This window comes from Excalfactoria chinensis, chromosome 4 (assembly GCF_039878825.1).
Source record: "Excalfactoria chinensis isolate bCotChi1 chromosome 4, bCotChi1.hap2, whole genome shotgun sequence".
NCBI lineage: Eukaryota > Metazoa > Chordata > Aves > Galliformes > Phasianidae > Excalfactoria > Excalfactoria chinensis.
This window is the reverse complement of record NC_092828.1, coordinates 503,353-527,738: the sequence shown is the minus strand read 5'-3', so window position 1 is coordinate 527,738 and position 24,386 is coordinate 503,353. Positions and strand designations below refer to the sequence as shown.

The following is a 24,386-nucleotide window of genomic DNA, read 5'->3' as shown; positions in this document are numbered from 1 at the left end:
CAACATCGCTGCACACTGGAGATGCTCCGAGCATCCTCACCCCCCAACTCCCACCGGGCGACCCGCTGTCCTCACCCCCAGCTCCACATTCTGGGTCTCCCACCCAACGCAAGGGGCTTTCAATAACGACATCACTCACGTCTTCTCCGGGCAGATGAACCAATCACCAGCCCAGGTCCAGCCCGTGGAGGGCCGGAAGCTGTCCTTGGGGAGCTTGATCTTGCCGGTGACATCGGAGTATTTGGGGTAAGTCAGGCCGGTGGTGCCCCAGTTCCCCACCAGTGCCAGCTTGGTCTGGTTCTCGTACTGAGAGCCCAAAAGAGATTTGGTGTTAGCAGTGGGCTGAGAGCGGCGGGGCAGATCCTGGGGTACAGGGGGGCTGTGGGCAAGCTGGTCTAACAAGTGGCAGCCCTGCCCACGGTGGGGGGCTTGGAGCTGGATGGGCTTTAAGAGCCCTTCCAACCCAAACTACCCCACAGTTCTAAGGAAGACTTGAAGGGCACGAAGGTGTGATGCTTAGGGCCGTGGTTTCGCGGCAGACTTGGCAGTGCTGGGTCAGCTGCTGGCCCTGCTGACCTCAGAGGGCTTTTCCAACCTTTAAAGGACTCTGTGACTCTATGAACTCACAACCACATTGAGCGCCAACCTCCTGGGCAGAGCCACCCAGCAGCCCCCAGCCCCCCTGCAGGCACCCCCAGCTCCCACCCCTAACAGGAGGGAGGAGGATGGGAACCCAGATGATGGTGGAATCAGCTCTTCTCAAGGCCAGAAGGGGCCACCGGGAGCCCCACAGCACCCACACCCTGACCAGGGCCCCCCCCACACCCTGCCCCTCCAGGAGGACCCACGGAGCAGGAGGAACCCGGGACGGAGGGGTCCTGCCAGATGCTCACGGTTTCAGCAAAGACGGAGAGCTTCCCCTCAGCGAATTGGTTGAACTCCTTCTCATCAACAGAGAGCCCAAACCAGAGCTGGACGCGGATCTGGGCTGGGATTCGTGGCCCCATCGCCTCCTCCTGGGGGTACTGCAGCAAAAGGCATGCAGTAAACAGGGGAGCGGTCGCAGGGAGCCACCCTGGGGGGCACCAGCACCGAGGTCTGTGCACACAGAACGGCCACACACCGAGGTCTGTATGTGCACACAGAATGGCCACGCACCGAGGTCTGTATGTGCACACAGAATGGCCACGCACCTTCAGGAAGATGGTCTGCAGCTTCCCACAGTTCCTACCACAGCAGCCGGGGCCGCCACGGGAGTAGAGCACCTGATGTGCCGGCACGCGGGCGTAGGCAACGCGCTTCTCACCCCGCAGCATCCAGATCACCACGTCTGGGAGGCTGTTCTGGGGCTGCGGAGGGGTGCAGGTGTTACACATCAATGGGGGCACCCGACCCCATGGATTCCAGGCCCCACCGCCAGCCCCAGCCCCACATCCCACCCAGGCTGCAGCTACCCTATTTGCAATGGGAATCAATGCCACGCAGAGTGCCACGTGGGAGTAGGATGGACCACCACACCGCCGGGGCTCACCGAGCTCTCATGCATTCAGCTGGAAGGGATCTCAGGAGACCCACAATTCAACCTCTGGCTTTAAGACCAGCTGTGGGATGGGATGTGTCAAAGAGAGCTCAGGAAATAAAATGAGCGAGTGAACATCATGTATTGCTGACCACTGCCGGCATCCTGCTCACTGCTACAGCTCCCCTGCTGTGTGTGGTCATGGATCTCTTTGGCACGTGAAGCCCCGCTGACTTTCAGGACTCCATAGAGTCTGCCATGTAACAAGAAACCCGAATCTGTCATGCTAAAGAACCCCAAAGACACATTACTGAGTGAGGTACCTGAAACCCACCCCGCTAAGTTGCCTCCCTCAGCCTTCTATCAGATCCCCCAACCCTGATTCTGCACAAGAAGCCCCCCTGCCAAGAGCTTTGTGGGCCAATGGGACCAGGAAGCAGAACCCAGCGTTGTGAGGTGCTGGATAATCTGTGGCTGCAGTTTGGTAACGATTGTGGTCGGAGGTGGATGACTTTTGGCAGCGAGTTGGACTGGACGGTCTATGGAGGAACGTTCCAACCCAAAGGACTCTATGATGATCCCCCAAACAATACTTATTGTCTCCCGTCTCTCCCATATGCATAAAGAACAGTGTGTGTTGTGGGTGTTCTGTTGGTGTCTGGCATTTAATGACTGTATGCCTCTCAACCCGACATGTTTTCTCTCTCTTTCAACACCAAGGCAAAACAGACCTCTAAAAGACCAAGGTCTAAAAGACCATCACAGAATCAGACCTTCTGCCTTGACCAACAGCTCTTTGGTGAAGCTTCAGACCGACCCCATTGGCCTCTCTACATGGAGTGCCACGGCCCCACGAAACCCCGCTGCTAGGTACCTCCTCAGCCATGGCACGCAGCCGGCACAGCCAGTCCTCTGCCTGCTCCAGCACGGCTTGCAGGCTCAGCTCCTCGTGCTTCAGCCTCAGAGCCACCTGCACCACCTGCTCCAGGTTGGTGCTGCGGAAGCGGAACAGGTTCTGGTCCAGGTGTGTGCTGGCCGCCTTCCCCAGCACGTCGGGCAGCGGAACACTGCGGGCAGAGGTTTGGTGTGAGCAGCAATCCTGAGCTTCACCCCCCTCCCACAATCCAGAACCATGGGGGGCTGGAAGGGACCTCTGGAGAGCCCCCAGTCCAAGCCCCCTACCGCAGGTTCTGTTGGTCAACCACTGGTCAACTGTTGGTCAACGACTGGTCAATCGTCAGTCAACTACTGGTCAACTTTTTGCCAACCACTGGCTAACTATTTGTCAACTACTGGTCAATCATTAGTCAACCACTGGTCAACTATGGGTCAATCATTAGTCAACCATTGGTCAACTACAGGTCAATCATTAGTCAACCATTGGTCAACTATGGGTCAATCATTAGTCAACCACTGGTCAACCACTGGTCAACTACGGGTCAATCATTAGTCAACCACTGGTCAACTACTGGTCAACTACGGGTCAATCATTAGTCAACCACTGGTCAACTACTGGTCAACTACGGGTCAATCATTAGTCAACCACTGGTCATCTATTGGTCAGTCGTTAGTCAACTACTGGTCAACTTTTTGCAAACCACTGGTCAACTGTTGGTCAACTGCAGGTCAATCATGAGTCAACCATTGGCCAACTGCTGGCCAACTCATTGATCAACTGCTGGTCAATCATTGGTTAACTGCCGGTCAATCATTGGTTAACTGCTGGTCAGTCATTGGTTAACTGCTGGTCAACCATTGCCCACCAGGTCACCCAGGCCACGCACACACATCATTGATTGATTCGAGCTGTTGGTTGAAGGAAGGTTTCAGAATTCCCAGCTCAAACCATTCCATGGTTCCATGATCTTTAAGGACATTTCCAACCCAAACTCGAGCCATCCCATGGCTCTCTTTAAGGACCCTTCCAATCCAAGCCACTCGGTACAAGGGAGCTACCTGAGCCAGGTGCACGTAGTGCTTGGGGCACCCACTGCAGTGCCACTTCCAGCCCTTCTCCTGTCCAGGAAGGAACATTCTGACACCTCCTTGTTAGAAGGTCTGGAGGACACTTGAGCCTTTCCACCAGGACAGGGAAGCACTGGGGGCAGAAGAGCTGTCCCACTGCCCCAAAATCCAGCCCAAGCTCTTTCTGAATGAGCCCCAAGTGTCCCACCACAGCCCCGCATCCCACACAGGGACCACAAAGAGGTCAGGCCGCACAGGGCTGCTCTTTAGTAGAACCATATGAGTCTGTAAGGTTGGGGAAGACCTCCAGGATCATCAAGTCCAACCGTGTGTGTGGCAAAACACATCTCCTTTACGATGCTCAGAAGCAAACAGTGGGGGCTGTGAGTACAGACACGGCCAGGTGAGAGCATCCTCCCAGAGCTCTGCACAGCGGGATGGAGGCTCAAAAGGAGGCACCACCTCCCCACCATGAAGACCAGGGGGATAAATGGGGATAGCGGCCATTCCTTTCCAAGACAAACAATCACTCCTGCATCAAATCACCCTGAGAAGCAATAGGAGGGGTGGCAGCAATACCTGCAGTCTGCAATGATGTCGTCCAGCAGCTGGCTGCCCAGGGTCTCCAGCTCGTCCGGCGCGCTGCCGGCCTTGAGCGCAACGTGGATCCGCTCCAGGTTGGTTTCCTGCACAACAAGGGGGTCAGAGCTACATCCCACCTCCCTGCTGCTCCTACTGAGCCCAGCCCTGCCTGGTGGGCTCCTCTTGGAGCTCCCATAGCCTGGCAAGAAACCCCAGCCAGCGCTCCGAAGGGGAAGGAAGCAATGCTTCCCCCGCTGCTTCCACACTTGGGTAAAGCATCCTGCTGTCACCCCACAGGATGAGGGTGCCCCCCCCCCGTTTCCCACCCAGCACCGCGCTGGCTGGAAGCCATGAAGGAGAAGAAGAAGCCCAATTTTGGGGGTGCACGGAAGAGGTATTGCCACCCCCCAGCACCTCAAACGTAACACCTGGCTCACCCCAAACAGCACACCCAACCCCACTGGGGATGGGCTGCCTCCCCCCAGCCCCCATGCACAACACAGAGGGATGCACTGGGGCACTCACCAGCCTGTCCGCCGCGTGCTGCAGGAGGTTCTGAGCGTCGGTTCGGTAGCTGATGTCTTCCCAGTAGGAGGACAGCACCACCACGGGCTTCACGTTGCCCCAGGGCAGGTAGTAATACTGGCAACCTGCAGGACACCGTGTTGGTTGAGCTCGGGGCACCAGGCTGGCAGCAGGCACCACCTGGCTGGGGCAGGAGCTGAAAGCCTGGCTCTTTTGGAGACCCTGTGAGCAATGAGGTCCAAAAGTGCACGTGGACCCATCTGCAGCTGCTCCTGTGGGCTGGGAAACAGCGGCACAACCCCCGTGTGCTGAAGGCATCCGATCCCAGAGCCTCACAGGAGCCAGGGAAAGGCCACCCCAAAGTACCAGTTCTCCCATGAGAAGAAAGGGGCATTGTTAGGGCCAAGGGGCTCCACAGGAATGCTTAATTCATGGCTGCCTCCCTTCTTTCCAGTCACCTCTTCCCACATGTGCTGGTGCCTCTGCATGTTGGCTGAGGTTCCAAAGGCCTTCGGTTAGACTTGAAGACCTTCAGTTGGGTTTTGAGGGGCTCCAGTTGGGTTTTGAAGGCCCCCCATTGGATTTTGAAGGCCCCCTGTTGGGTTCTGAAGGCCCCTGCTTGGATTTTGAGAACCTCCAATTGAGATCTGAAAGTCTCCAGTTGGGTTTTAAAGGCCCCCTGTTGGATTTTGAAGGCCCCCCGTTGGGTTCTGAAGGCCCCTAGTCGGATTTTGAGAACCTCCAATTGAGATATGAAGGTCTCCAGTTGGGTTTTAAAGGCCCCCAGTTGGGTTGAGGAAGCCCCCCCTGTTGGGCTTCGAAGACATCCAATTGAGATATGAAGGTCTTCCGTTGGAACCATTGGGTTCCGAAGGCCTCCCGTCGGGTTCTGATGAGCTCGGTTTTGTTTCCGGTTGTGTATGAAGACCCCCAGTTGGGTTTTGAAGGCCTTCAAGGATGGAGACCCCACAGCCACCCCTCGCCAGCACACAGACAGACCCTTGGTGCTGCTCACCATCGAACACGGCCCGGCTGTACTGCGTGGTGGAGGCCAAGGGCAGGCAGGTGTTGTCAAACTTGTTGCCGTAGTTGCCAATGCTGACCTCAAACTGGATGGCATCATCCACGTCCTGCAGCATGGTGGCTGAGTAGAAGGCAGCAAAGAGGGAGTACTTCCTCCGCCGCAGGTACTTCTGCAAGAGGAACAGGAATGGGAGGAGATGCCACCGCTGCTCTCCTGCCATGACCCACTATGTGGCAGCACGGCAAGGCCTCTGAGGCAGAGATTAATGCAGGGAAGGAGAACACGATGCGTGTCAGCAGAATCTGGGTGAGATGCTTAGGGACAATGGAACAGAGGAGAAGGCTGGGGCTGCCCGTGTGGAAAAAGGGGAGTTCTGAAGGAGTGCATCTGCAACAGCACCGGGTTGCAGCGTCACAGAACAACCCAAGCTGGAAAGGACCCATGGGGATCACCGAGTCCAGCCTGCTGGAGGTGGGCCTGCTGTTCTGGAAAGGCAGATCTCCTGCCCATCCACATCCAGCGTGGTTTGCTCACACAGGGCAAGGCGGACGAAGGCTGGGATGAAGACGCAGCAGGAGATGCCCTCCAGGAGCCCATCAGCTGCCAGACGTCCCCCTGCCAGCACCAACAGCAGCCCCGTTACCTCCACCCGCAGCACGTCGTCCGCACAGATGTCCTCCACCTTCAGCTCCCCGTGCTCCTCCAGCTTGGTCTGCAGCTCCAGCAGCACGCGGCCGCGGTACGCAACGCCCTCGCCCTTGGGGTAGAGCAGGACAGGGTGAGCAGCCAGCCACGTCCTTCCAATCCGCCTCCGCTCCCGTCGGCTTCACGGCAGAGGGCAGAGCAGGAGCAGGAGCGCGACTTCGGTGCCGGCAGGAGGTTGGTTAAGCCAGCGGGGACAGAGAGCGCAGCGTGGGCTCCTGCTAACAAAGCCAGGCCGGGTTAGCGGCAGCAGCAGCAGCAGGAAGGAAGGAAGGAAGGTTAATTTATTTTGGGCCGTGCCGGGAAGAAGCTGAGTTCACCTTTCCTAAATTGAGCGCCTCGTACGGATCGGGGAAGCCGGTGAACTCGCGGGGGCTGCCGTACAGGTTGACGTAGCAGGGGCCGAAGGTCGGCAGGAAGCCCAGCCCGTCGTCCACTGCAGGGCAGGGGGAAGGGGGATGTCAGGGCCGTGTGGGCACGGAGCCACGTCCTGCAAACACCGTCTGCCTCAACAGGGAGAGGCGCTGGCAGCTGTGCAGAGCAGCCCTGGGTTTGGAGCTGCACGGATTCGGGGCTGCCCTGAGCCACGAGGCAGAGCGAGCCACGAGCAACACTCGGTAATGGATAACAAAGGCAGACGAGCAGCAAAGAGCCAGACCTGTGTGCACTGAGCTGCCAGCACTACGGCAGACCCCGATGGCTCCATGAGCACCACCTCATTACCCTGAGACCCCCAGCAGCACCGCTGCCCAACGGGGACACCCCAAAGGCAGCGGGGGGTGATGGGGAGCAGCCCTTCCCTGGGCACAACACACCCTGAAGAAGTTACCCGAGGGCCCACAAACCAAGAGGCTCTAAAGGGACGTACAGTCCGAGGCCTTCAGAGGCTTCGCAAGAGCAGGAAACGCATCTGGAGCACAAAGAGATGGAGAGAGGTGAGGAGGAGGAGCAGGGAAGGTTGCGGGACAGGAGGAGGCGATGGGAAAAGCAAAGCTGTTGCTGGGGGGGTTTGGTGCCAACAGAGAAGCGGGGAGGCTGCAATGCAACCATGCAGCCCCTGCGGAGGTTGCAGAGCGCACACGGACTGAGACGGGATGCAAAACCTGACGTGCAATGCAGCTCTGCTGCAGCTTCCTCCTATGGCCACAGCAGCAATGAAGGTCTGCAGGACCACGAGGCAGGAGGGGGATGGGGATGGATGGAGTCACCATCATGGGGTGTGGGGAACCACCATGCAGGGTGGGTGGAGCGACCTCATAGGACTTACAGAGCCACCAGCGTGCGGGACAGGTGGAGACACTACCAGGGGATGGACAGAGCTGCCATGCAGGGCGGATGGGGCCACCACCATACAGAACAGATGGAACCACCACCGGCACCGGATGGATGGAACCACAACCATGAAGGTTAATCAGAGCCACCACCATGCGAGATGGACACATCATCAAGGGATGGATGGAGCCACCAGCACGAGATGGATGGAGCCAACGCCATGGGATGGATGGATCCAACACCATGGGATGGATGGAGCCAACACCATGGGATGGATGGATCCAACACCATGGGATGGATGGAGCCAACACCATGGGATGGATGGATCCAACACCATGGGATGGATGGAGCCACAACCGTGGAATAGACAGAACCACCACCATGTAGGATGAACAGAGGCAACTCCATGGGATGGATGGAGCTACCACCATGGGAAGGGCAGAGCCAGCACCATGGGATGGATGGATCCATCATGATGGGATGGATAGAGATAGCACCATGGGATGGATAGAGACAGCACCATGGGACGGACAGATCCACCACCATGTAGGATGAACAGAGCCACCACCATGCCCCCACCCATGCCCCCATTTCACCCCCAGCCCCAGGAACCAGACAGAGCCCACCCTGCCTGTTCCCCCTTCCCAGCCAGCGCCGAGCTCCAGCCGTGAGCACAGCACGCTCATGGCCATGCACAGAGCCCCAGCCCATCGCACACTCACCCTCCAGCTCCCCACCGGGCGCAGAGATCTTGGACATGCAGAGGTAGGCGGTGCCGACCACGTCGTTGTGTGTGAGCCGGTCCCTGGAACAAAGCCCACGTCTCAGCGCACCCTGGCTGCCCCTCGACCATAGGCGCATCCCCTACACAGCTCCTCTTGTTCCATGGGGTCCCTGCCCCATCCCCTCTGCAGCTCCTCTTGTTCCATAGGGTCCCTGCCCCATCCCCTCCACAGCTCCTCTTGTTCTATGGGGTTCCTGCCCCATCCCCTCCACAGCTCCTCCTGTTCTACGGGGTCCCTGCCCCATCCCATACACAGCTCCTCCTGTTCCATGGGGTCCCTGCCCCATCCCCTACACAGCTCCTCCTGTTCCATAGGGTCCCTGCCCCATCCCCTACACAGCTCCTCTTGTTCCATAGGGTCCCTGCCCCATCCCCTCTGCAGCTCCTCTTGTTCCATAGGGTCCCTGCCCCATCCCCTCCACAGCTCCTCTTGTTCTATGGGGTTCCTGCCCCATCCCCTCCACAGCTCCTCCTGTTCTACGGGGTCCCTGCCCCATCCCCTCCACAGCTCCTCTTGTTCTATGGGGTTCCTGCCCCATCCCCTCCACAGCTCCTCCTGTTCTACGGGGTCCCTGCCCCATCCCATACACAGCTCCTCTTGTTCTATGGGGTTCCTGCCCCATCCCCTCCACAGCTCCTCCTGTTCTACGGGGTCCCTGCCCCATCCCATACACAGCTCCTCCTGTTCCATGGGGGTCCCTGCCCCATCCCCTACACAGCTCCTCCTGTTCCATAGGGTCCCTGCCCCATCCCCTACACAGCTCCTCCTGTTCCATAGGGTCCCTGCCCCATCCACTCCACAGCTCCTCTTGTTCTAGGGGGTCCCCTGTCCCATCCCCTCCATAGCTCCTCCTGTCCCATGGGGTCCCTGCCCCATCCCCTCCATAGCTCCTCCTGTTCCATGGGGTCCCTGCCCCATCCCCTACATAGCTCCTCTTGTTCCATGGGGTCCCTGCCCCATCCCCTCCACAGCTCCTCTTGTTCCATAGGTCCCTGCCCCATCCCCTCCACAGCTCCTCTTGTTCTATGGGGTTCCTGCCCCATCCCATACAAAGCTCCTCCTGTTCTATGGGGTCCCTGCCCCATCCCCTCCATAGCTCCTCCTGTCCCCATAGGGTCCCTGCCCCATCCCCTACATAGCTCCTCTTGTTCCATGGGGTCCCTGCCCCATCCCCTCCACAGCTCCTCTTGTTCCATAGGGTCCCTGCCCCCATCCCCTCCACAGCTCCTCTTGTTCTATGGGGTTCCTGCCCCATCCCATACAAAGCTCCTCCTGTTCTATGGGGTCCCTGCCCCATCCCCTCCATAGCTCCTCCTGTCCCATAGGGTCCCTGCCCCATCCCCTACATAGCTCCTCTTGTTCTATGGGGTTCCTGCCCCATCCCCTCCATAGCTCCTCTTGTTCTATGGGGTCCCTACCCCAACCCCTACACAGCTCCTGTTCTATAGGGTCCCTGCCCCATCCCCTCCCCGTGACTCACCAGTCGGTCACCCGGATCCTCATCTTCTCGGCACATGGAAGGGAACTGGGGACAGAGAGAAGTGGTGAGCGGCGCCGGGGGCAGCGGGGAGGTGAGGGGGTGGGCACGGCGCTCACCATCACGGGCAGCGTCAGGCACTGGTTCCACTGCGGGTTGGCATTCTTCTCCAGGATCCTCGAGTAGAGCTGGAGGGGGATGGAGGGGCAGGGATGGAGGGCAGGGATGGAGGGCAGGGATGGGGGGCAGGGATGGGGGGAAGGGATGGGGGGAAGGGATGGAGGGCAGGGATGGGGGGCAGGGATGGAGGGCAGGGATGGAGGGCAGGGATGGAGGGCAGGGATGGGGGGCAGGGATGGGGGGAAGGGATGGAGGGCAGGGATGGGGGGCAGGGATGGGGATCAGGGATGGAGGGCAGGGATGGGGGGCAGGGATGGAGGGCAGGGGATGGGGGCAGGGATGGGGGGGCAGGGATGGAGGGCAGGGATGGGGGGCAGGGATGGGGAGCAGGGATGGAGGGCAGGGATGGAGGGCAGGGATGGGGGGCAGGGATGGGGGGAAGGGATGGGGGGCAGGGAAGGGGGGCAGGGATAGAGGGCAGGGGATGGGGGGCAGGGATGGGAGGGCAGGGATGGAGGGCAGGGATGGAGGGCAGGGATGGAGGGCAGGGATGGGGGGCAGGGATGGAGGGCAGGGATGGGGGGCAGGGATGGGGGGCAGGGATGGAGGGCAGGGATGGGGGGCAGGGATGGAGGGCAGGGATGGGGGGCAGGGATGGAGGGCAGGGATGGGGGGCAGGGATGGAGGGCAGGGATGGGGGGCAGGGATGGAGGGCAGGGATGGAGGGCAGGGATGGGGGGGCAGGGATGGGGAGCAGGGATGGGTCTCCTCCCAGTGCTGGGAATCCCTGCACCCCATTAGGGACAACCACGGCGCAGTGTCCACCCCACCCCCACTCTGCCCCACTCACCGTCTTCCCCGCGAAGCTGACTTCCACAAACGGGTCGACCAGGTTCTTCTTGTTGCTCTCAAAGCCGAAGATCTGACGCACGTTGTCCATGACGGCGTCGTCCACTGCAGGGGGGGAAAAGGTCTGATGGATGGGGGCTGTGATGTGCAGCACCCACGGGTGCTCTGCCCCACTGAGTAACACTAACAGCCCCACGCGATGCCACGGCACGGCCCCACCACTCACTCTGGGGCAAATCCTCCGCCTTGAAGATCTTGAGGCAGAACTGAGCCCCTCGCAAGGTGACCCCCGTGGGACGCAGCAGGTTCCCCTCGATGTCTTCCTTGTCCTCAGACACCTCCTTCTCCACCTGTGGGATGCCCGACGGGTTAATGCACCGACCCCAATGGCAGCAGCTGGAAGCCCCCTCCCCAAGCTCTAGATACTCACAGGAGCTTCATCCCCGGGCCCCAGCACCAGCAGGCTGACCTTCAGGTACCCCTTTGCCCCCGCAGCAAAGTCCTCTGGGTCGGAGAGCAGCAGCCAGCGCCGCAGGATGGCGTGTCCTGGGGGGGACGTGGGGGGCTGTGAGGGGGCGGCTGCGCTCCACCATCACGCTTAGCAGGGGATGGGGGATGGGGAAATGTTTAATGGGTGTCACTTTGTCCCCTCGTTACGGCCCTCATCCCACACTGAATGAGTGTGGGTGCCCCTCCTGGAAGGGGTGTGGGGTGGGGGGACAGCTCTGCCTTTCCTATGGAAGGTGTGGGGGGGGGCAGGACTCACTTGGCTCCGAGTAGATGCTCTCAACGTCCACCTGGGAGACAGAACCGCGGCAGCAGCGTTGGTAAAGGGGGGGAAATGGGGGAAGAAGGGGAGAAAAAGGGGGAAAAAGGAGGGAAAAAGGGGAGAAAAAGGGGGGAGGGACCCCTGAGATCCACCACCAGCACCCGCAGAAACCACACAGCCCTACAGGTGGGAGAAGATCCCCCCCCCTGGGGTCACCAAGTCCAACCAGCCCCCCCAGCACCTCCAGGACTCCAGCCTGGAATCAGAGCCTGGAGAAGATGGAGCCCAACCACCAAACACAGCGCCACCCCATCAGGAGGGGGACAGAGCCCTACCCGGAACTCCCCGATGGCCGCGTCCGTCCGGAAGGAGCGTGAGTCCACGACCTGAGGGACGGCAGTGAGTGAGGGTGGGGGCAGAGCAGCGCTGGGATGGGGACATAGGGGGGGGGGCTCACAGTGATGGAGATGGGGAGGGGGGGGGGGGCTCACCATGATGAAGATGGGGACATGGTGGGGGGGCTCACCATGATGAAGATGGAGACATGGCGGGGGGGCTCACACGATGGAGATGGGGGACACGGGGGGGGGGCTCACCATGATGAAGATGGGGGACACGGGGGGGGCTCACCGTGATGGAGATGGGGACATGGAGGTGGGGCTCACCATGATGAAGATGGGGACACAGGGGGGGCTCACCGTGATGGAGACGGGGACATGGCGGGGGGGGGCTCACCGTGATGAAGATGGGGACATGGAGGGGGGACCTCACCATGATGGAGATGGGGACTTGGTGGGGGGGGGCTCACCATGATGGAGATGGGGACATGGGGGGGGGGGCTCACCATGATGAAGATGGAGACATGGCGGGGGGGCTCACCACGATGGAGATGGGGGACACGGGGGGGGGGGCTCACCGTGATGAAGATGGGGACACGGGGGGGGCTCACCGTGATGGAGATGGGGACATGGAGGGGGGGGGCTCACCATGATGAAGATGCGGACACGGGGGGGGCTCACCGTGATGGAGATGGAGACACGGGGGGGGGCTCACCGTGATGGAGACGGGGACATGGCGGGGGGGGGCTCACCATGATGGAGATGGGGACATGGTAAGGGGGGGCTCACCGTGATGAAGATGGGGACACGGGGGGGGCTCACCATGATGGTGATGGGGACATGGCGGGGGGGCTCACAGTGATGGAGATGGGGACATAGGGGGGGACTCTCAGTGATGAAGATGGGGACATGGGGGAGGGGCTCACCATGATGAAGATGGGGACATGGGGTGGGGGGCTCACAGTGATGGAGATGGGGACACGGGGGGGGGGGGCTCACCGTGATGGAGATGGGGACACAGGGGGGGGGGGCTCAACATGATGGAGATGGGGACATGGCGGGGGGTCTCACTGTGATGGAGATGGGGACATGGCGGGGGGGGGCTCACTGAGATGAAGATGGGGACATGGTGGGGGGGCTCACCATGATGGAGATGGGGACATGGTGGGGGGGCTCACCATGATGGAGATGGGGACATGGTAAGGGGGGCTCACCGTGATGGAGATGGGGGACATGGTGGGGGGGGGCTCACTGTGATGAAGATGGGGACATGGCAAGGGGGGTCTCACCATGATGGAGATGGGGACATGGGGGGGGACTCACCATGATGGAGATGGGGACTTGGTGGGGGGGGGGCTCACCGTGATGAAGATGGGGACATGGGGTGGGGGGCTCACAGTGATGGAGATGGGGACACGGGGGGGGGGGGGCTCACCGTGATGGAGATGGGGACATGGCAGGGGGGGGCTCACCGTGATGAAGATGGGGACATGGTGGGGGGGCGCTCACCGTGATGAAGATGGGGATGTCAAACAGCTCGGCCGGCGACTCGAAGACATTGAAGAAGAAGGTCTGTGGGGAGGGGGGCTGATGGAGCGCGGCAACTCCCGGCTCGGCACTCACAGCCAGGACGGCGCTGTGCTGTGCCATGGAGGCGGCCCCCCCCCGGCCCCACACATCATTGGGGTGGTTGGGGTTGTTGGGGGGTGAGGCCGGGCCTGGTGATGGAGATGGAGGCCGTTTGTGTGCAGGTGGGTTCCAGCAGCCCCCCCTCACCTCGTCGAAGCGGGGGCTGTTCCCTTTGCGGATGGCGGGTCCTCTTGGTTTGTCCCGCCGCCGTCACCTTCACCACGGGGCGGATGTTGACGCCGGGCAGCTTGCCGCGCCTCCAGCACCCGCACCCGGATCTGGGGGGGCATAAAGGAGGAGGAGAAGGGTTGACCTGGCCCTAGAGAGGGGGGGGACGACACCTTGGGGGTCTCCTGTCGGTGAGGACCCCCATTGCCAGCCCCGACCCACACCTGGAAGTCCTGCGCCTTGTTGGACAGCGGCTTGTTGGGCGAGCTCCTCCTGCGCCTCACCCCACGGCCGCGGGGGGGCAGCGCTCTGTGGGGCAGCTGGGGGGGCTCGGAGCCCGGCGGGCCCCGAGGGTGGGGGCTCCACCTCGTCCCCCGGCACCGCCCGGTCCTGGTCCTCCCCCTCCTCCTCCGTGGCCACTTCTGCGCGGGGTGGGAGGCAGGGAGGTTGCTGCGGGTCCCGGGTCTCCATAGGGTGGGCAATGGGGGGGCGCGTCCCCCCGGGGAGCCCCCGTATTACCAGTCAGCGTGTCGGGCTCTGCCGCCGCCGGGGCTGCCTCGGGGGGGGCTGGGGGAGGGAAGAGGGGGGCAGCGCCAGGAGGGGGGATGTAGGAGACTTGCAGGATGAGGGAAGCCTGGGCAAAAGGGGAGTCGTCACACGTCCCCATCGCCGTCACACATCCCAATCGCCGTCACACATCCCATCGCCGTCACACATCCCATCACTGTGCTGCGTCCCCACCCCACTGTGTCCCCACCCCAATTCATCCCCATCCCAATTCATCCCCATCCCATTACTACATCCTATTGCCATTGCCATGTCCCCATCCCATTATATCCCCACCCCATTGCCATGTCCCCATCCCATTGAGTCCCCATCCCTGTGCCACATCCTCATCCCATTGCGTCCCCATCCCATTGCCATGTCCCCATCCCATTGTGTCTCCATCCCATTGCCATGTCCCCTATCCCATTATTTCCCTATCCCATTACGTCCCCATCCCACTGCCATGTCCCCATCCCATTAAGTCCTCATCCCATTGCCATATTCCCATCCCATTATGTCCCCATCCCATTTGCCATGTTCCCATCCCATTGCCACATCCGCATCCTTTGAGTCCCCATCCCTGTGCCATATCCCCATCCCATTGTGTCCCCATCCCATTATGTCCCCACCCCATTGCCATATCCCATCCCATTATGTCCCCATCCCATTGCCATGTCCCCCATCCCATTGCCATGTCCCCATCCCATTGCCGTGTCCCCATCCCATTACGTCCCCATCCCATTGCCATGTCCCCATCCCATTGACTCCCCATCCCATTGCCATATCCCCATCCCATTGCCATGTGCCCCATCCCATTTTGTCCCTATCCCATTATGTCCCCAACCCATGGCCATATCCCCATCCCATTGTGTCCCCATCCAACTGCCATATCCCCAGTCCACTGAGTCTCTATCCTATTGCCATGTCCCCCATCCCATTGTGTCCCCATCCCACTGCCATGTCCCATCCCATTACATCCCATTCCCATTGCCATATCCCCATCCCCATTGTGTCCCCATCCCATTGTGTCCCCATCCCATTACCATTTCCCATCCCATTATGTCCCCATCCCATTGCCATGTCCCCATCCCATTGCCATATCCCCCATCCCATTACATCCCCATCCCATTATGTCCCCATCCCATTACGTCCCCATCCCATTGCCATGTCCCCCATCCCATTGAGTCCTCATCCCTGTGCCACATCCCCATCCCACTGAGTCCCCACCCCATTGCCATATCCCCATCCCATTGCCATGTCCCCCATCCCTTTTTGTCCCTATCCCATTACGTCCCCACCCCATGGCCATGTCCCCATCCCATTGTGTTCCCATCCCATTGCCATGTCCCCATCCCATTGAGTCCCCACCCCATTGCCATGACCCCAGTCCACTGAGTCTCCATCCTATTGCCATGTCCCCCATCCCATTATGTCCCCATCCCATTATGTCCCCATCCCATTGTGTCCCCCATCCCCACTGCCATGTCCCCATCCCATTACATCCCATTCCCACTGCCATATCCCCATCCCATTGTGTCCCCATCCCATTGCCATATCCCCATCCCATTACTTCCCCATCCCATTGTGGTCCCATCCCATTACATCCCCATCCCACTGCCATATCCCCATCCCATTGCCGTGTCCCCATCCCATTATGCCCCCATCCCATTGCCATATCCCCATCCCATTATGTCCCTATCCCCTTGCCATATCCCCATCCCATTGCCGTGTCCCCATCCCATTGCCATGTCCCCCATCCCATTATGTCCCCACCCCATGGCCATATCCCCATCTCATTATGTCCCCATCCCATTGCCATATCCCCATCCCATTGCCATATCCCCATCCCATTACATCCCCATCCCATTATGTCCCCATCCCATTATGTTCCCATCCCATTACATCCCCATCCCATTACATCCCCATCCCATTACGTCCCCATCCCATTGCCCACCCCATTGTGTCCCCCACCCCACACGTGCCCTCACCCCAGTGTTCTGCTTCTTGCTGTCCAACAAAGGGCACCTCATAGGAGGCCGCCAGGTTGGCTGATGCCAACACATCCCCGCAACGGGACCCGCGCTTCCCCCAAAAACCTATAGCGGTTAAAAAGGGGGGGGTTGCAAATCCCTCATCCCAATGGCAATTCCGCCCTCATTTCCTTCCCTCCCCCCAGCCCAGTCTCCTTTCATTTCCTCCGCAGACAAGGAGCAAAAGGAGGAGGGGGATGGAGGGCAGCAAACAACCCCGATCTTTGTTGTTGGCCCTATAACTCTCCTCCCACCTTCCCATCCCACAACGTTGATCCTAAATACCGCAACCCGCCCCACTTGGCTCTGGTTTGCAATGTGCACGCCCCAGGCTTTGCAAATCAGAGCCAAGATGGGGGGGAATTAATAGGATTGGGGGGAAATTAATAGGATTGGGGGAAATTAATAGGACTGGGGGAAATTAATAGGATTGGGGGGAAATTAATAGGACTGGGGGGAAATTAATGGGATTGGGGGGAAATTAATAGGACTGGGGGGAAATTAATAGGATTGGGGGGAAAATTAATAGGATTGGGGGGAAATTAATAGGATTGGGGGGAAATTAATAGGATTGGGGGAAAATTAATAGGATTGGGGGGAAATTAATAGGATTGGGGGCAAATTAATAGGATTGGGGGGAAATTAATAGGATTGGGGGGAAAATTAATAGGATTGGGGGGAAATTAATAGGATTGGGGGAAAATTAATAGGATTGGGGGGAAAATTAATAGGATTGGGGGAAAATTAATAGGACTGGGGGGGAAATTAATAGGATTGGGGGGAAATTAATAGGATTGGGGGAAAATAATAGGATTGGGGGAAATTAATAGGATTGGGGGGAAATTAATAGGACTGGGGGGAAACTAATAGGACTGGGGGGAAATTAATGGGATTGGGGGGAAATTAATGGGATTGGGGGGAAATTAATAGGACTGGGGGGAAATTAATAGGATTGGGGGGAAAATTAATAGGATTGGGGGGAAATTAATAGGACTGGGGGCAATTAATAGGACTGGGAGGAAATTAATAGGACTGGGGGGAAATTAATAGGATTGGGGGGAAAATTAATAGGATTGGGGGGAAATTAATAGGATTGGGGGCAAATTAATAGGATTGGGGGGAAATTAATAGGATTGGGGGGAAATTAATAGGATTGGGGGGAAATAATAGGATTGGGGGGAATTAATAGGATTGGGGGGAAATTAATGGGATTGGGGGGAAATTAATAGGACTGGGGGGAAATTAATAGGATTGGGGGGAAATTAATAGGGACTGGGGGGAAATTAATAGGATTGGGGGAATTAATAGGACTGGGGGGAAATTAATAGGATTGGGGGGAAATTAATAGGACTGGGGGGAAATTAATAGGACTGGGGGGAAATTAATAGGATTGGGGGGAAATTAATAGGATCCCAACCCCCTAAAACCCCATTGACCCCAAATCCTCACCGTTCCGCCCCACAGTCTCATGGTCCTTCACGACGACGCAAAGCTCAGAGCCCAGGTCCAGCGGACGCCTTTCAGATCCCATTCGAAACCCTATAAAGAAAGGGGAGCACAGAGGTCGGGATCCGCTTATAGGGTCGCCCCGATCCTATAGGGGTGAGGACTCACCTCGTTCCATACGGGGTTGATGCTGTTCTTAATGACCTTCGTCTTCTTCTTCACCCCTATAACACACAAGGGCTGCATGGGAACGGCCCTAAAACTCAGCTCCCACCCCATGCACCAGTGGGAAAAGCAATGGGGTTCTCCCATCGTGACCCCATATGCTGGGCCTGTTTCCCCCATAGACCCTATATACCAAGCCTCAGTTTCCCCACTGACCCCATATGCTGGGCCTATTTCCCCATAGGCCCCATATGCTGGCCCTGTTTCCCCACAGATCCTATATACCATGCTTCAGTTCCCCATAGACCCCATATGCTGTGCCTGCTCCCATAGATCCCATATGCCGGCCCTGTTTCCCCACAGATCCTATATACCATGCTTCACTTCTCCATAGACCCCCATATGCTCATCCTGTTTTCCCATATAATCTATATACCACGCCTCAGTTTCCCCATAGATCCTATATACCGTGCCTCAGTTTCCCCACTGACCCCATATGCTGGCCCTGTTTCCCCACAGATCCTATATACCATGCCTCAGTTTCCCCATTGATCCTATATACGTGCCTCAGTTTCCCCATAGACCCCATATGCTGGCCCTGTTTCCCCACAGATCCTATATACCATGCCTCAGTTTCCCATAGATCCTATATACTGTGCCTCAGTTTCCCCATAGATCCTATATACCAAGCCTCAGTTCCCCATAGATCCTATATACCGTGCCTCAGTTTCCCCACTGACCCCATATGCTGGGCCTGTGTTCCCATAGACCCTATATACCAAGCCTCAGTTTCCCCATAGACCCCATATACCAAGCCTCAGTTTCCCCAATAGACCCCATATGCTGGCCCTGTTTCCCCACAGATCCTATATACCATGCCTCAGTTTCCCCATAGATCCTATATACTGTGCCTCAGTTTCCCCATAGATCCTATATACCAAGCCTCAGTTCCCCATAGACCCCCATATGCTGGGCCTGTGTTCCCATAGACCCACACACTGTGCCTCAGTACCCATAGATCCCATATTCTGCACCTCAGTTCCCCACTGACCCCATATGCTGTGCCTGTACCCCATAGATCCCATATGCCAGGCCTGTTTCCCCATAGATCCCATATTCAGTGCCCCAGTTCCCCCACTGACCCCATATGCTGGGCCTCAGCTCCCCATTTACCTGTTTCCCCCATTGATCCTATACACCATGCATCCCCATTGATCCTATACACTGTGCATCCCCATTGATCCTATACACCGTGCATATTTCCCTATAGATCCCATACTCTGGGCCTCAGTTCCCCCACAGACCCTACACATTGTCCCTCAGTCTCCCCACAGACCCCATAAGTCGTCCCTCAATGTCCCCCACTGACCCTACACCGTCCCTCATTACCCCCAATCCCCCCCATTGACCCGCAGGTGGTTCCACCCCATTGCTGCCTGTAGGGCAGAGGTTCCCCCCCCTGCTGCCCCAATAGCAGTGACCCCACAGCGTTCCCATCCCCATCCCATAGTTCCCATCCCATAGTTCCCATCCCATAGTTCCCATCCCCATCCCATAGTTCCCATCCCATAGTTCCCATCCCATCCCATAGTTCCCATCCCATAGTTCCCTTCCCATAGTTCCCATCCCATCCCATAGTTCCCATCCCCATCCCATAGTTCCCATCCCATCCCATAGTTCCCATCCCATCCCATAGTTCCCATCCCCATCCTATAGTTCCCATCCCATATTTCCCATCCCATAGTTCCCATCCCATAGTTCCCATCCCATAGTTCCCATTCCCATCCCATAGTTCCCATCCCATAGTTCCCATCCCATAGTTCCCATCCCCATCCCATATTTCCCATCCCATCCCATAGTTCCCATCCCCATCCCATAGTTCCCATCCCATAGTTCCCATCCCATAGTTCCCATCCCATCCCACAGTTCCCATCCCATAGTTCCCATCCATAGTTCCCATCCCCATCCCATAGTTCCCATCCCATAGTTCCCATCCCCATCCCATAGTTCCCATCCCATCCCATAGTTCCCATCCCCATCCCATAGTTCCCATCCCATCCCATAGTTCCCATCCCATAGTCCCCATCCCATAGTTCCCATCCCATAGCCGCCTGTAGGGCCGCCTGTAGGGCCGGGCTGGCACTGCTGGGATTTACGTTTCCTTTTTCCTGTTTTTGGGGTTTTTTTAAGGTTCCTCCCAAAGATCTTTTACCTATTTTGGGATTTCCAGCCATCTCAGCCCCATCCGGCACCGCACCCCCCCCATATCCCGTAACCACCCCAAAACCCCGCACCCCCCCCCATATCCCCATACCCCCCCTATATCCTATACCCCCCCCTATATCCTATGCCCCCCCCCTATATCCCATACCCCCCCCATATCCCATACCCCCCCTATAACCCATACCCCCCCCCATATCCCATAACCCCCCCTATATCCCATAACCCCAACTATAACCCATGCCCCCCCATATCCTATCCCCCCCCCACCCCCATCCCCCCCTATAACCCATACCCCCCCCCATATCCCATATCCCCCCCATATCCCATACCCCCCCCTATAATCCATCCCCCCCCTATATCCCATACCCCCCCCATATCCCATATCCCCCCCATATCCCATACCCCCCCCTATAATCCATCCCCCCCCTATATCCCATACCCCCCCCATATCCCATACCCCCCCCATATCCCATACCCCCCCCATATCCCATACCCCCCCCATATCCCCATAACCCCCCCTACATCCCATACCCCACCCTATATCCCATACCCCCCCCCATATCCCATACCCCCCCTACAACCATACCCCCCAACCCCCCCCCATATCCCTAACCCCCCCCCCCATATCCCAACCCCCCCCATATCCCATACCCCCCCCTATAACCCATACCCCCCCATATCCCATAAACCCCTATATCCCATAACCCCCCCCATATCCCAACCCCCCCATATCCCAACCCCCCCCTATATGGCCGCCCGGCAGCCACTGACCCCACTGACCCCATAACCATCCCACCCCCCCCCCATGGGACGCAGCAGGAAGGGCCGCACCGCCCCCCCCCCCCCACCCCTTCCTGTCCCTTCACTCCGGTTCCTTTTCCCCTATGGATGCCCCCCCCCCCCCCCCCACTGCCCCTATTGCCGGGGGGGGGACCTGGAATATGGGGGGGGATGGGACCCCAAGGGCAACAACCAGCCGGCCCCTAAAAGCAATGGGGGGGTGGGGGGGGGGCTGTGGGGTCCTCAGCCCCCATCATGGAGGGGTCTTATGGGGTCTTAGGGGTCACGCATGGACCTTAGGGGGTCATAAAACCCCAATGGGGTCCTCAGGCTCCATATCTTAATGGGGTCCCCAATATATGGGGTGACAGGACCCCCACCCCAAAAGGCGTGTGGGCCCCCCAGAGCCCACAGCCCCATAGGGTCCCATTCATGGATCTTAGGGCTTCATAAACCCCAATGGGATCTCAGCCACAAACCCCAATGGGGTCCTCAGGCTCCATACCTTAATGGGGTCCCCAATATATGGGTGACAGGACCCCCACCCCAAAGCACATGCAGCCCCCTACAGCTCTAGGATGGAGCCCCATAGGGTCCCATACATGGATCTTAGGGGGTCATAAACACCAATGGGGTCTCAGCCACAAACCCCAATGGGGTCCTCAGGCTCCATATCTTAATGAGGTCCCCAATATATGGGGTGACAGGACCCCCCACCCCAAAGCACACACAGCCCCCCAGAGCTATGGGATGGAGCCCCATAGGGTCCCATACATGGACCTTAGGGGGTCATAAACCCCAATGGGGTCCTCAGGCTCCATATCTTAATGGGGTCCCCAATATATGGGGTGGCAGGACCCCCACCCAAAGAACATGCAGCCCCCCAGAGCCCCCAGCTATGGGATCAGCCCCCAGCTATGGGATGGAGCCCCCAGCTATGGGATCAGCCCCCAGCTATGGGATGGAGCCCCCAGCTATAGGATCAGCCCCCAGCTATGGGATCAGCCCCCAGCTATGGGATCAGCTCCCAGCTATGGGATGAGCCCCCAGCTATGGGATCAGCTCCCATCTATGGGATGAGCCCCCAGCTATAGGATCAGCCCCCAGCTATGGGATCAGCCCCCAGCTATGGGATGGAGCCCCCAGCTATGGGATGGAGCCCCCAGCTATGGGATCAGCTCCCATCTATGGATCAGCCCCCAGCTATGGGATGGAGCTCCCAGCTATGGGATCAGCCCCCAGCTATAGGATCAGCCCCCAGCTATGGGATCAGCCCCCCAGCTATGGGATCAGCCCCCAGCTATGGGATGGAGCCCCCAGCTATAGGATGGAGCTCCCAGCTATGGGATGGAGCTCCCAGCTATGGGATGGAGCCCCCAGCTATGGGATCAGCCCCCAGCTATGGGATCATCCCCCAGCTATGGGATCATCCCCCAGCTATAGGATCAGCCCCCAGCTATGGGATCAGCTCCCAGCTATGGGATGGAGCTCCCAGCTATGGGATCAGCTCCCAGCTATGGGATCAGCTCCCAGCTATGGGATCATCCCCCAGCTATGGGATGGAGCCCCCAGCTATGGGATCAGCCCCCAGCTATGGGGATGGAGCCCCCAGCTATGGGATCAGCCCCCAGCTATGGGATCAGCCCCCCAGCTATGGGATGAGCCCCCAGCTATGGGATCAGCCCCCAGCTATGGGATCAGCTCCCAGCTATAGGATCAGCCCCCAGCTATGGGATCAGCCCCCAGCTATGGGATCAGCCCCCAGCTATGGGATCAGCCCCCAGCTATGGGATTAGCTCCCAGCTATAGGATCAGCCCCCAGCTATGGGATCAGCCCCCAGCTATGGGATCAACCCCCAGCTATGGGATCAGCTCCCAGCTATGGGATTAGCCCCCAGCTATAGGATCAGCCCCCAGCTATGGGATCAGCCCCCAGCTATGGGATCAGCCCCCAGCTATAGGATCAGCCCCCAGCTATAGGATCAGCCCCCAGCTATGGGATTAGCTCCCAGCTATAGGATCAGCCCCCAGCTATGGGATCAGCCCCCAGCTATGGGATGGAGCTCCCAGCTATGGGATCAGCCCCCAGCTATGGGATGGAGCTCCCAGCTATGGGATCAGCCCCCAGCTATGGGATCAGTCCCCAGCTATAGGATCAGCCCCCAGCTATGGGATGGAGCCCCCAGCTATGGGATCAGCCCCCAGCTATGGGATCAGCCCCCAGCTATGGGATGGAGCTCCAGCTATGGGATCAGCCCCCAGCTATGGGATCAGCCCCCAGCTATGGGATCAGCTCCCAGCTATGGGATCAGCCCCCAGCTATGGGGATGGAGCCCCCAGCTATGGGATCAGCCCCCAGCTATGGGATCAGCTCCCAGCTATGGGATCAGCCCCCAGCTATGGGATGGAGCTCCCAGCCATGGGATCAGCCCCCAGCTATAGGATCAGCCCCCAGCTATGGGATCAGCCCCCAGCTATGGGATCAGCCCCCAGCTATGGGATCAGCCCCATTCCAGCCGCCCCCCATAGCCGCATTCAGCCCTGACGGCACCCAAACCCCCATTGCCATCCCAAACCCCCCATCCCATCCCAAAGCCCCTAATCCTATTCCCAGCCCATCCCCCCCGGCCCCATTTATCCCCCCCCATCTCACCCCTGAAGCTCACGCTGCTCACGGGGTCGCTCTGTTTGTCGCCCCGGAGCGGCCGCAGTTGGGCGCGGAGCAGCACGCAGCGCAGCATCGCTATCACTGCGGCGCAATAACGACTGCAGCGCAGTAATAACAGCGACACAGCGGGACCGGAGCAATGGGCGGAAATAGGGGGAGGGGAACGGAGCGGAGATGGGGGATTATGGGATGGGATGGATGGGATATATGGGATGTTATGGGATATAATGGGATATAATGGGATATATGGGATATATGGGATGTATGGGATATATGGGATATATGGGATATATGGGATATTATGGGATATATGGGATATAATGGGATATATGGGATATATGGGATGTTATGGGATATAATGGGATATAATGGGATATATGGGATATATGGGATATATGGGATATAATGGGATATATGGGATATAATGGGATATATGGGATGGATGGGATATAATGGGATATAATGGGATATATGGGATATATGGGATATATGGGATATAATGGGATGGGATATATGGGATATAATGGGATGGGATGGATGGGATGGGATGGGATATATGGGATATAATGGGATATATGGGATATAATGGGATATAATGGGATGGGATATAATGGGATGTTATGGGATATAATGGGATGTTATGGGATATATGGGATATATGGGATATATGGGATATATGGGATGTTATGGGATATATGGGATGTTATGGGATATATGGGATGTTACGGGATATATGGGATGTTATGGGATATATGGGATGTTATGGGATATATGGGATGTTATGGGATATATGTGATGGGATAT

At 58.2% G+C, this 24,386-nt stretch overlaps 1 protein-coding gene across 1 annotated transcript in view; it reads right to left on the bottom strand.

Moving 5' to 3' along the window:
- DYSF (dysferlin) overlaps positions 1-23,741 on the bottom strand; it is a 67,442-nt gene extending 43,701 nt beyond the window's left edge. The window contains 33 exon segments of the mRNA XM_072335666.1: positions 140-306; positions 894-1,025; positions 1,194-1,349; positions 2,394-2,586; positions 4,064-4,170; positions 4,592-4,716; positions 5,607-5,784; positions 6,259-6,372; positions 6,638-6,753; positions 7,186-7,227; positions 8,312-8,394; positions 9,855-9,883; positions 9,885-9,899; positions 9,971-10,039; positions 10,822-10,925; positions 11,047-11,170; positions 11,251-11,366; positions 11,587-11,617; positions 11,925-11,975; positions 13,437-13,499; positions 13,704-13,736; positions 13,738-13,803; positions 13,805-13,834; positions 13,949-14,072; positions 14,074-14,146; positions 14,244-14,358; positions 16,259-16,291; positions 16,293-16,334; positions 16,336-16,370; positions 17,753-17,815; positions 17,818-17,839; positions 17,915-17,970; positions 23,568-23,741. Of these exon segments, the coding sequence (XP_072191767.1) occupies positions 140-306; positions 894-1,025; positions 1,194-1,349; positions 2,394-2,586; positions 4,064-4,170; positions 4,592-4,716; positions 5,607-5,784; positions 6,259-6,372; positions 6,638-6,753; positions 7,186-7,227; positions 8,312-8,394; positions 9,855-9,883; positions 9,885-9,899; positions 9,971-10,039; positions 10,822-10,925; positions 11,047-11,170; positions 11,251-11,366; positions 11,587-11,617; positions 11,925-11,975; positions 13,437-13,499; positions 13,704-13,736; positions 13,738-13,803; positions 13,805-13,834; positions 13,949-14,072; positions 14,074-14,146; positions 14,244-14,358; positions 16,259-16,291; positions 16,293-16,334; positions 16,336-16,370; positions 17,753-17,815; positions 17,818-17,839; positions 17,915-17,970; positions 23,568-23,655 (2,795 nt within the window). The 5' untranslated portion in view covers positions 23,656-23,741.
- Between the last annotated feature and the right edge of the window lie 645 nt (positions 23,742-24,386).